Source organism: Mobula hypostoma, chromosome X2 (assembly GCF_963921235.1).
Source record: "Mobula hypostoma chromosome X2, sMobHyp1.1, whole genome shotgun sequence".
NCBI lineage: Eukaryota > Metazoa > Chordata > Chondrichthyes > Myliobatiformes > Myliobatidae > Mobula > Mobula hypostoma.
The window spans coordinates 21704510-21717783 of record NC_086129.1 but is presented as its reverse complement, the minus strand read 5'-3'; the positions used below and the strand labels follow the sequence as shown (position 1 = coordinate 21717783).

The 13274-nt window shown below is 44.3% G+C and overlaps 1 protein-coding gene across 4 annotated transcripts in view; it reads left to right on the top strand.

Annotated features, from left to right (window-relative positions):
• LOC134340815 (CMP-N-acetylneuraminate-beta-galactosamide-alpha-2,3-sialyltransferase 4-like) overlaps nt 1–13274 on the top strand; it is a 157437-nt gene that overhangs the window by 59292 nt on the left and 84871 nt on the right. For all 4 annotated transcript variants that reach the window (XM_063038351.1, XM_063038350.1, XM_063038352.1 and 1 more), the window contains exon 2: nt 12096–12178. In XM_063038351.1, coding sequence (XP_062894421.1) covers nt 12163–12178 — 16 coding nt within the window. In that variant the 5' untranslated portion in view covers nt 12096–12162. The remainder of the gene's footprint in view (nt 1–12095; nt 12179–13274) is intronic.

Genomic DNA, 13274 nt, shown 5'->3' with positions numbered 1-13274 from the left:
GTCTTGGACATGTCTGCCACAGATACAGCATAGAAGCAGACTATTTGGCTCTCTGAGTTTGTCAGTCATCAGCTATTTAACTAATACCATATTAATCCCATATTTATTCTCCTTATATTCTCATCTACGAACCGCTGATTCCATCACACACCTGAGAGGCAGTTTACCTGCACGTTGTTGGGATGAGGGAGGACACTGGATCACCCAGAGGAAACCTATGTGGAGAATGTGCAAACTCCATACAGCTCCAGAGGTCAGGACTGAACCTGGGTCACTGGCACTGTGAGGTGGTGTCTGTACCAGCTGTGCCCCTCCAAATGCCATGGGGAAAAATTCCTTACTACTGTACCCTATCCATTGTGCTTCTGCTGTCAGTGCTCAAACTCAGATTGTTTACGTATGCTATGGGTTTGTGAAAGAAGTCAGAGAGGATATAACAGAGGCTGTGATTGTCATAGTGATCCAAGCCTTAAAACATGGACCAACCATGACCAACACTTTTCCAGTCTGAGGGCCATCCTGCTGCAAGTTTTTTTTCCAACAAACATCTTGAGATACAACATTGGACAACAGCATTACAAAGGGGCAATAATTCTGTCCGTCAGGGTCGTTTTGGTGAAGTATAATCTTACTGAATGTTTTCAAAATTATACAACCCTAATTGGCCACAAGCCTTTCATAGCTCTAATGTGTCACAAATTGAAAACTGTTTTGTGTTCTCTTCCTTTCTTGTGACCTGTTTTCTGCACCTACTGTTCAGAGTGTATGTTTTGTGCCATAGAAGGTGGCCATTTGTCCATCTGGTTTGTGCCAGTTTATTAAGTAATCTCATCAACCTCTTAATTCCCTGTAAACTGGTTGTTGTTTATTAGTTGACCCATCATCTGCCCTGATCCTCCTCCATCTATACATGACAGTATTTGACATAGCGATGCCTCGATTTTTGGGAAAATCCCAAGGGATAGTGTAAGTTACAATGCCCACTTAACGTACCAATCGGCACGCACCTGGGACAAAGGTGGAAATGCATGGTCACGGGGAGAATGTGCAAGCTCCACATGGACATGATCCAGCCTGGGTCATTGGAGCTTTGAGGTGGTAACATGACCTGTTACATCAGTGTGCCTTCTCTTTTCAGTAACTTCATAGGTACTGTATGAGTATTCTAATACAAAACCATGGCTTTAATGCTGGTCTCTTTACTTTGTTATCTTCCATATGCCCCTAGGTTCTCTTTTAAAGAGAAGGATTTCTTGCCCAAACTTTAGTCACATTTTAACTTAAGTGCAATAAATATTTGGACACATTACTGTTTTAAGGGATTGGACATGTTGGATGCAGGAAGCATGTTCCCGCTGATGGTTGAGTCCAGAACCAGAGGCCACAGATTAAGAATAAGGGGTAGGCTATTTAGAACGGAGTTGAGGAAAAACTTTTTCACCCAGAGAGTGGTGGATATGTGGAATGCTCTGCCCCAGAAGGCAGTGGAGGCCAAGTCTCTGGATGCTTTCAAAAAAGAGATGGATAGAGCTCTTAAAGACAGTGGAATCAAAGGTTATTGGGATAAGGCAGGAACAGGATACTGATTGTGGATGATCAGCCATGATCACAGTGAATGATGGTGCTGGCTCGAAGGGCCGAATGGCCTACCCCTGCGTCTATTGTCTATAAAATAAAAATTTTAAAAGTGTTTTTTTTGGCTTTTGATCTTGATGTGAGAACTTTGTACTTCTGATAAGGTGTGTCTGATAACACAACATTGTAGCCCAGATATTGAACTTTTTGCTGTTGGACTCCGGCCATATTATTTGCCAAGGGAAATCTCACATGCAATTGTGGTTGTTGTGTACAACCCTCCCTCTGCCAACCCGACGTCGGTGTGTAAAACCATTTTCACCGTTGGGCACAGGAGTACATTCAGCCAGAGACTCATTCCACCGGGATGCAGCACTGAGCGTCATGGGAAGTCATTCCTGCCTGTGGCCAACAAACTTTGCAGCTTCTCCCTTGGAGGGTTGGACATCCTGGGCCAATGGGCTGGTCCTGGACTTATTTTCATCGGGCATGGTTTACATATTATAATTTGATTGTGGTTTTGTATTGCTATGTTTGTACTCTGTTCTTGGTTGGTGCAGCTGTAACGAAACCCAATTTCCCTTGGGATCAATAAAGTATGTCTACCTATCTATCTATCTATCATTGGTGCTAATTTGGGATATTTTTGCTTAAGAAAGTGCAGCTCAGTGACTAACTTGAGGGACACAGAAAATAAGTTCTCTAGTTGCAGCTGTGATGAGAGGGGGTTGTGTGTTTGTCAGATTTCTCATTTCCTTGCATGACTTTCAACTTAAGATAGTACTTGGTATAACGATACTTCAACTTTTGAGAAAATCCTAAGGGATAGTGTATATGTACATTTGGAAATGCAGGGGCTGGTCAAGGAAAGTCAGCATAGTTATGTGCAGGGGAAATCTGACATTAATTTTTCTTTTTGAGATGACTAAAAAGATCGATGAAGTCAGGGTGGTAGATTTTCTCTGTGTGCACTTGACAAAGTTACGAGGAAGTCATTTGACTAAGTTTTGCAGAGTAGGCTGGACGAGAATGTTAAACTGCACATGATCCAATGTGGACGTTTGTCTAAAGCCGTGGTAGGATATAGATCAGATGGAAAGTTGGACAGATTGTTGGTAGGTGGATTTTTATTCTAATAAGTATGAGGAGTTGCAGTTTGGGAAGTCACGTAGACATTAGGCATATGCACTAAGTGGTAGGGCATCAACAAGAATTGTTGATGATAAGAGTGACCTTGAGTTTCTAATCTACCTTTCCTTGAAAGTGGTTGTGCAAGTGGACAGGGTGGTGAAGAACATCCGTGGCATGTTTGCCTTCGTAGATTGAGGCTGAGAATATAAGAGTTGGAATGTTATGTTGCAAATAGTGGTTAGATCACACTTGTGCACAGTTCTGGTTGGCATACTATGAGAAGGATATGAATGCACTGAAGAGCGTGAGATTTGCCGTAATGTTGCCTGGACTGGAGGACTTTTGTTATGCGGAATGATTGGATAGACTGGGCTTGTTTTCCCTGGAGCAGAGGAGGCTCAGGGCTGACCTGATAGAAGTACATAAAATTCTAAGAGGCACAGATAAGGAAGAAAGTCAGGCAACACACATCAAAGTTGCTGGTGAACGCAGCAGGCCAGGCAGCATCTCTAGGAAGAGGTACAGTTGACGTTTCGGGCCGAGACCCTTCGTCAGGACTAACTGAAAGAAGAGCTAGTAAGGGATTTGAAAGTTGGAGGGGGAGGGGGAGATCCAAAATGATAGGAGAAGACAGGAGGGGGAGGGATGGAGCCAAGAGCTGGACAGGTGATTGGCAAAAGGGATATGAGAGGATCATGGGACAGGAGGCCCAGGGAGAAGGAAAAGGGGGAGGGGGGAAACCCAGAGGATGGGCAAGGGGTATAGTGAGAGGGACAGAGGGAGAAAAAGGAGAGAGAGAAAAAGAATGTGTGTAAATAAATAAATAAATAACGGATGGGGTACGAGGGGGAGATGGGGCATTAGCGGAAGATTGAGAAGTCAATGTTCATGCCATCAGGTTGGAGGCTACCCAGACGGAATATAAGGTGTTGTTCCTCCAACCTGAGTGTGGCTTCATCTTTACAGTAGAGGAGGCCGTGGATAGACATGTCAGAATGGGAATGGAATGTGGAATTAAAATGTGTGGCCACTGGGAAATCCTGCTTTCTCTGGCGGACAGAGCGTAGGTGTTCAGCAAAACGATCTCCCAGTCTGCGTCGGGCCTCGCCAATATATAGAAGGCCACATCGGGAGCACCGGACGCAGTATATCACCCCAGCCGTCTCACAGGTGAAGTGTCGCCTCACCTGGAAGGACTGTCTGGGGCCCTGAATGGTGGTAAGGGAGGAAGTGTAAGGCCATGTGTAGCACTTGTTCCACTTACAAGTATAAGTGCCAGGAGGGAGATCAGTGGGGAGGGATGCGGGGGGACGAATGGGCAAGGGAGTCGCATAGGGAACGATCCTTGCGGAAAGCAGAGAGAGGTGGGGAGGGAAAGATGTGCTTAGTGGTGGGATCCCGTTGGAGGTGGCAGAAGTTACGGAGAATAATATGTTGGGCCCGGAGGTTGGTGGGGTGCTAGGTGAGGACCAGGGGAACCCTATTCCTGGAGGGGTGGCGGGAGGATGGAGTGAGAGCAGATGTGCGTGAAATGGGGGAGATGCGTTTGAGGGCAGAGTTGATGGTGGAGGAAGGGAAGCCCCTTTCTTTAAAAAAAAAAAGGCGGACATCTCCCTCGTCCTGGAATGAAAAGCCTCATCCTGAGCGCAGATACGGCGGAGATGGAGGAATTGCGAGAAGGGGATGGCATTTTTGCAAGAGACAGGGTGAAAAGAGGAATAGTCCAGATAGCTGTGAGAGTCAGTAGGTTTATAGTAGACATCAGTAGATAAGCTTTCTCCAGAGATAGAGACAGAAAGATCTAGAAAGGGGAGGGAGGTGTCGGAAATGGACCAGGTAAACTTGAGGGCAGGGTAAAAGTTGGAGGCAAAGTTAATAAAGTCAACGAGTTCTGCATGCGTGCAGGAAGCAGCGCCAATGCAGTCGTCGATGTAGCGAAGTAAAAGTGGGGGACAGATACCAGAATAGGCACGGAACATAGATTGTTTCACAAAGCCAACAAAAAGGCAGGCATAGCTCGGACCCATGGAGTCACTATACCCCTTGCTCATCCTCTGGGCTTTCCCCCCCTCCCCCTTTTCCTTCTCCCTGGGCCTCCTGTCCCATGATCCTCTCATATTCCTTTTGCCAATCACCTGTCCAACTCTTGGCTCCATCCCTCCCCCTCCTGCCTTCTCCTATCATTTTGGATCTCCCCCCCCCCCCACTTTTAAATCTCTTACTAGCTCTTTCTTCAGTTAGTCCTGACAAAGGGTCTCGGCCTGAAATGTCGACTGTACCTCTTCCTAGAAATGCTGCCTGGCCTGCTGCGTTCACCAGCAACTTTGATGTGTCTTGCTTGAATTTCCAGCATCTGCAGAATTCCTCGTGTTTGCGAGGAAGAAAGTCAGAGTCATTTTCCAATAGTAGGAGTATTAAAACACAAGGGGTATATTTTTAAATTGAGAAGAAAGAGTTTTAAAAGACATTCGAGAAGAATTTTGTTTACACAAAATGGTTGACGACTGGAATCTGCTGTTTCCAGAGGAGATCTTGTAGTCAGATGTAATCACTACTTCAAAAAAAAACAGAGACAGGCAGTTGTATAGGAAAGGTGCAGAAGGATGTGGCCCTAGTGTGGACAAATGGGATTGGTGTAAATGAGGAAAATGGTTGGCATGGATGTGAGGGGCCAAAAGGCCTGTGTCTGTGCAGCACTACTGAGCATTACACAGAGGCTTAACTGAGAAAAGATCAGGGTGTGGTTTGGGTACTGCAGATGTTGGAAATCTAAGGTTATAAAAGAGAAATTAGGAACACTCAGCAGACCGTCTCTAAAGAAAAACAGAGTTAATGTTTCAGGCCCAAAATGTTTCATTGTGACAAAGACTTGAAAAATGAACTCTTTTTCCTCTACTCAGCTGCTGAGTGTTTCCAGCATTTTCAGTTCACATGATGAAATTTGTTGTTTTCAATATATGTTGAAGGTCTGCTGCAGCATACATGAATATTTTGTAGTTCTCTTTTTAAAAAAACTCATTTGCATAACTTTAATTTCATGTGTAATTTCATATTTTAAATTATTGTCTAAACAATTTTGCTAAGTATGAATGGAAGTGAATTAAAAGCAGGTACCTGTCAGGGTCATTTCATTTGAATATTAGAGTGGTTATTTGCGGATATCAGAAAATGTCGTTCCTTCAATTTATTGTAGTGTTTTTGTATGTCAGTGCTGGCTTGGCTTGAGTACTTATTAGAGTTCTGATTCTGTTCCTTTTCATTTTTAGTTAATTTATTGCTATACTGTAGTAAAGTATTTCAATGGAAAACACCCAGATTTGTGGTTTATATTTCCAGCATGGATCATGCTCTTTTTGTAGTTTTGTATTTCTGCATAATCTTCAGCTTTCAATTTGGCTCGTATTTTTTTTCTTTTGCACATTGTATAGAGCTTAGTTTTTTGGCCCATATGAGGGACGTAATTTACTTGTCTCCTTGCAATAGGCCTCAGTGGAAGCATGCCTGGACTATTGTGTACCAGTTTGGTCTTTCCTGAGAAAAAGTTGAACTTATTGTGGAGCAATGTTCCTCTGGCTAAGGAGCCTAAAGCCAGGGCTCACAGTCTGAGAATGAGGAATCCTTTGTTTAAGATGGAACTGAGGAGAAGTTTCTTCACTCACAGGATGGTAAACCTTTGGATTTCTTCACTGCAGGTTACAGAGGCTTAATCATGGAGTTGATTTGAAACACAGACTTCTGGATATGAAGGGCGCCATGGAATATGAGGTAGTGCAGGAACATGCTTCTGGAGAAAATGTAATCTTACTCCAGCAATGTTGGGGCATCTTCACCAATGGTTCAACAAGTGAATGCTAGGTCACCAAAATGATTTAAGGATATAGTTAAAGTTGTATACCACATTTGGTACATTACTGGATACCAGAAACTCAGTGACAGATGTCTGTAATTTGATTGCTTCTACTCACACCATCTGGCATCCATACATGAGCTCCAGCTACATGACTTTTCCTTCTAATATCACAAACTCATCAGTGAGCCCTCCTTTCTGGGTAGTCTGCAGGGCTTTCAATTCTACCAAGACTGTTTTCAATCCTTCTTGTCACACTCAGCTCTATAGTATTGGGGTGACATTGGTAAGATTTGCTGTGGCATCTTGTATAAGATCTTGGTAGTTTTGGAACTATCGCTGCATTGTAATGGTTAAAGCATCCATCTCAGTTTGCTGTTGATTTGATCTGTGTAGTAGTTCTGTAAACAATTGTCTCCCTGGAACTTGTGCATACATCTTCTCCATGGCAGACACTATTGGTATTAGCTCTCTGCTTAATCTCATGCTGAGCCTTTTGGATCCCCCCCGCTTATTTATGAACTCTTGCAATGACATGGCTGTTATTCTGTAATGCCATACAGCCCAAGTTTTGTGTCAGAAGGACTGATAACATATTACACCTGCGGTGGTTCCAGCACATTACTGACTGTAGCTTGGTTACCACAGCCTCCCACGTGAGGAGAGCCATCTGTGCTCATGGTGCTCTCACCAGGGCTGGACCTACTCTCACTGTCTTGTGTGGTTGGGCAGGATCCATTGATCTACAGTTTCCTATGGCTCTCTCACTCAGTCTGAAGACTTAGTGTAATGGTCTCCAATGTCCACCAGCTGCAGATTCTTTGGTGCCTCCAAAGCTTGTCTGACCAGCCATCTCTTCAGACAAGGCCAACAGCCTCTGGAATGATTCTTGTCTCTTCAGTGACCCATAAAAATGTGTGGTCCCTCATTCTGAGTGACACCATCCCATCAATGCCCAGGACCAGTCTGCTGTGCCTCCTACTTGATGCGAGCTGAGCTCTGTCATCCAGTCTACTTTCAACTCCAAAATTCAATCCACACCTTTCCACCACACATCAACATCAAAGCAAACTGAGTAAAAATGTTGCCTGTAGTGACAGAGAGACATTGAAGGGTATACTCGGCCACTTGGTCAAAATCACAACCGGTCCTTGATAGGATAAGCATCAGGAGTTCTTACCACTGTTCCACTAGTACCTTGTATGAATGTTTAACAAATGACAAATCTTCCTGAATAAATCCACTGGGATCCCACATGGAAGTAAGATTGGTAAAGGTCAGGTACAGCACCCAATATTTGCTTCCTGTGTTTTTCTTGGGGTTGCCCCACAGTGAAGATCATGTCCACTGTGCTTCTAGATGAATGATATCCATATAATTTGAACAGCTCTCTGCAAATGGAGAGGAAGTAGTTCAGGGTGGTTCCGAACCTAGAGGCAACAGGGTCTCCAGTGGTGAACTAGTTGATGTGGCGATGTCTTTGGATGTAAAAGAGTGTCTTTCATAAAGTGCTTCATAAGGCATGGTTACAACAAAATCAGAGTGTGTGGTATTGAGGCAGCATACAGGAGAGGATTGAGGATTAGTTAAGGAACAGAAAGTAGAATGCAAGAATAAAAGTTGGGAGGAAGTGGCTGGAAGGATCAGTACTGGAGCCCCAGCTGTTCACATTCTGTATTGGGTGGTTTGAATGAGGGGATGAAGGGTGAGATGTACTTTGTTGGTGATGCTACGAATATGGGTAGAAGCATGGGTTGTGAGGAGGATATGGTGAAGCCTCAGGGGGATGCGGATGAATTAAGTGAATGGGTGAGGATGTAGCAGGTGGGATGCACCATGGGAGAATGTGAGGTAGGAATAACCGTGGTGCATTTTAAAAATAATGTGTAATACCTTGGTAGAGGTTTTACTGCTAAGGTTGTAGGGTGTGTCATGTCTTTCTGTAGAAGCAGTGTTTGGGTTATTGTTAGAGATAACAGGTGCTTAGGAATGTGGGCCATCCAATCAGGAGAGAAGGCTGGGTGAGCGGGTTTTTTTTGCGCCTGATACCGTTGCAAGCCTTTGTCTTTGTTCGGCGGGAGATGAAGAGAGAAGGTGCTGGAGAGAGCTGGTCGTAGGATTCGATCTGGTGGGGACCGTGATTCGATGGAGCAATGTGCGGGAGTCTACTGAGGATCAGTGAATATGAATTTTGGAAGATTTGAGCTCCAGCCTGTGCACATTTGACTGATTAATTACAATGGACCCTTTTTGTTTTTTCTTTCTTTTTCTTACCAACTCTTTAGTTAAGTTAATATTTATAACTATACTTTCTTTAATTGTATGCAGTCTGCGATGTTATTTCCCGTCGACAAGCTGTAACAGGGCAGCAAATCACACAGCAGTCACACAAACCGGGGCTTGGGTGGGAGAGACATCCCAATCTCTAAGATTTGGTGGAACTGGAGTGTCCAGCCTGGAGAATGGTGGGTTTCTCATGCTGAGTTGGGAGACTGCCAGCAAGGGCTAACGAACTGATTCCTAAGATGCCCGGGAAGAAAGGGGGTTCAAATGAAAGGTTAATAAGTGTTTTTGTTCCAAGAGACCTGGAAAGTTATGTGTAGGTACAGTGAGCAGTTAAGGAGGCACTTTAAAGTTCAGAGTAAATTTATTATCAAAGTATGTATGTCACCATATGCCATGTTGAGATTCATTTTCTTGCAGGAATTTGCAGGAAAATAAAGAAATAAAATAGAGTTTATGAAATTTTCCTCCGCTGGTCTATGTTCTCCAGCCCCTCTGTCCAGTCTCTCTGCCCTTTCATTGGCTGCAATAATAAGGTGCTATTGTGAAGAAATCAGAAGATTTCGGGACAATTTTGACTGAAGTTGATGACATTAAAGAGTAATGTCAAAATTTTAAAGGAGTTTGGGAAAGCCTAATAAGGGAGACTTCAAATACGAGGAAATCTGCAGATGCTGGAATTTCAAGGAACACACATAAAAATCGCTTGTGAGCGCAGTGGGCCAGGCAGTATCTATAGGAAGAGGTACATTCGACATTTCGGGCCGGGACCCTTCATCAGGACTAACTGAAAGAAGAGATAGTAAGAAATTTGAAAGTGGGAGGGGGAGGGGGAGATCCGAAATGATAGGAGAAGACAGGAGGGGGAAGGGATGGAGCTGAGAGCTGGAAAGATGATTGGCAAAAAGGATATGTGTCATGGTCCGGTCCGTGAAGTCCATATTCCGGTTCACAGTCCGGTCCATCGACCCTTGCTCCAGGTTTTCCCGTCTACCCTGTTTCTGTTCCTGGTAAACATTAACTAAGGCAGCTGATGTCTGGTGGGGCTGGCTGCATAAATACCTTCAGAGACCAGGGTGTGGCTGCTGGATTATTCTTGTCCCTACTCCTTGTATCCCTTCCTCTGCCCTCTGTTTCCTCGCCTGAAGCCCCGCCTTGTCTTGCTGGTAACTCTCCCCTCGCCTGACGTTCTCGTATTGCCTTGTCTTGCTGGTAACTCTCGCCACGTCTCGCCTGCAGTCTTGTCCTGGAACTACCCTGTACCTAGCTCCCTTCCTGTCCCTTGCCTCCGCCCAGGTAAACCAGGCCGTCTTGCTGTTATCTGGGGTTGGTTCTGTCTCTTCCTGTTCCATGCCTCTGTCGGGTGGTGATCCGCGCCCTGCCCAGGAGGAGCCTGCCTTCAAGCCTGAGGACTCCAGCCTCCTGCCTCCTTCCAAGCCTCGCCTCAGGTCTCTATCCTCTAGCCTCAAGCCTGAAGACTCCAGTCTCCTGCCTCCCGCCAAGCCTCGCCTCAAGTCTCTAAGACTCCTGCCTGCCAGCCAAGCCTTGTCCTTGCCTAGCTCTGGGGTCCGAGCAGAGGCAAGACCCAGGTACTGGGTCCTTGTCCAGTCTCTGGCTCGGAGTCCAAGCCTGGGCTCCTAGCTCTTTTGTCCAGTCCTGTTCTAGGTTCCTGGTTTTCCTGTCCATGTCCTTGCCATCGCCCTGTATCCTAGTCCTGTCCCTAGTACTTCAGTGTCTGGGTCTTGCACTTGGGTCCGTTCCCAGCCACCTCCGTATGACAATATGAGAGGATCATGGGACGGGAGGCCTAGGGAGAACGAAAGGGGGAGGGGGGAAGCCCAGAGGATGGGCAAGGAGTATAGTGAGAGGGACAGACGGAGAAAAACGAGAGAGAGAAACAAATATATAATGATAAAAGATAAACAAATAATGGATGGGGTACAAAGGGGAGGTGGGGCATTAACGGAAGTTTGAGAAGTCAATGTTCATGCCATCAGGTTGGAGGCTACCCAGATGGAATATAAGGCGTTGTTCCTCCAACCTGAGTGTGGCTTAATGGTTCCAGTTAACTAATTAGTGATGGGGAAGTTCCATTTTTAATTATTTTAGAAAGCATCAGATTTTGGAAAGAAGAGTTGTCTAATTCACCTGATAAAGCAATAGAGGTGAATGATGAAAGAATTCTACTCTGCCTGAGATAGACTTTCAAAAGGCATTTTGTAAGGTTCCATATAGTAGACTTGTCATGGTGATCGAAAGCTAGGGTAAGGAAAAATACTTTGCTGTCATTAGAAGCTGTAGTTCAGTTTTTAAGCTGGAGGAAAGTGTACAGTTAAGTTCCCCAGTGGTTGGCGGTGGTGCCACTGTATTACACGTTTAATAAATATGTTGAACAGATTCACAAATTTGCAGATGACATAAAACATACGCTGCATTGAACAGTGAGGAATTTGTAGCTGCCTTCATAAATGTTCAGACAGGCTGATAGATGACAGATGAAATACACGGCTGAGAGATGTGAGGTGTCACATTTTGGGAGGCAGAATTTGAAGAGTCAATATAAAGTACAGGATTCAGTTCTAAAATGGGTAAAAGAGCAGAACCATCTGGGGATCTATGTGAATAGTTTGTTGAAAGGGTGCAATGTAGATTGAAAAGAGTTAAGCAGAATTATGTACGAGAACTAGGAGGCTAATGATGAACATTTATTAAACACTGGCTTAGTCACAATTGGAATAATGTGACATTACTCTATTCTGGGCGGTACTCCATAGGAAGGATGCAAAGACATTAGAAGAGATGTGAGAGACATTTATCAATATGTTTCCAGGGCTCAGGGGCTTTAGTTTCATGAGCATACTAGAAAAGCAGGGGTTGTGGTTCTCCCTGGAACAGAGAAGGTTGTGAGGAAATCAGATATTTAAAATCATGAAGACTATAGACAGAGTAGATAGAGAGGATCTCCCAATGTCTGTGGGGACAAGAATTGGGATCAGAGGAAGGAAGTGATTGGCAGGACCAAAACTGATGTGCAGAAAAAAACATTTTCCCATGGTGACTTGTTCTGATCTGGATTGTACTGCAAGGAGGAGTAGCATACACAAGGGAATACAAGGCTGTGGGGAAAGGGTTGGAGGGGCCCTGACATGGCTGGACTGCTCTTGCATAGAAGTAGTACATATTCAACCTGTTGAATGGCTTCCCTTTGTGCTGAAAAATCTGCAGTTCTGCTTCTAAAAAAAGCTTTTAACTTTTCTAGGCTGCCATGACACAGAAGTGAAGACATGACACCGTGATTACTGTGAGCAGACTGCTGAGTGATAACCATGAATTGGAAATCAGGTAGGTAGAAGTGAACGTTTGGCTTGTTGAGGTGCTGCTGATGACTCAGTGCCCTTAGTACCAGGTGGGTTCTGAGTTCCCACCATGGTGACCATTTCTCTCAGCCTCTCTCCCCTTTCTGTCTGTTTTCTCTGTACCATACACTCTATTGCCCCCTTCTCTCTCTCTCTCTCTCTCTCACATTGCCATCCACTTCTCTGTGAATCACCATATCTCATGTCCCTTTCCCACTTTGTCTGTGCTGTCTCCATCTCTATGTCTCTTTTCTGTTGATTTCCCTGCCCCAGCCCAATCTCTTTAACTCTCTTTTTCTTTCTATTTCTCTCTTCTCTGATATGCATCTCTCTTTGTAATCATAGGGGACCTTAATTTAAAGATAGTCTGGGGCATATCAATTTAGAACAAACAAGTTCAAGAAGTTGACTTCCAGTAATGTAAGAATAAAGTCATGGAGAGGTACTGCAAAGAAAGAAGTCCTTCAGTTCACTGAGTCTGCCTCAACCATCAAGTATCCAATTTGACATTAATCCTACACCAGCCCATTTGATTCTCCTCACACTCCCATCATGTCACTTCCAAATTCTTCCACTGATCGACACACTAGAGCCCCCTTAACCTGCCAGCCAGCACATTTTTAGGATGCAGTAGGGAATTGGAGCACCTGGAAGAAAGCCATGTGTTCACAGGAAAAATGAATAAACACACAAGATGGTACCGGAGGTCAGAACTGAATGCAGTTAACTGGAATTGTGAGGTGGCTGCTGTAATAGCTGTGTTACTATTTTATCCTCTATCAACCTTGGACCACAGGAGAAATTAAATTAAAGATGGTACTAAATCCAGTATAACGATTTGTAAAATTACTAGAAAAAGCAGTTGGACCAAGGATTAAGAGCATTTTGCAACTCAACAAATGATAGCCAAGTAATTGATTAAAATAAAAGAAAATGGACTTCGAGAACTAAACAAGAGATAAGTAGTAGAAAAAAGACTGTAAAGGTTTCAATAGGGATGTAAAAAGGAGGAAAAAAACCAGCAAAGACAAATGAGAGCAATACACATCAAATTTGCTGGTGAACTAGCAGGCCAGGCAGCA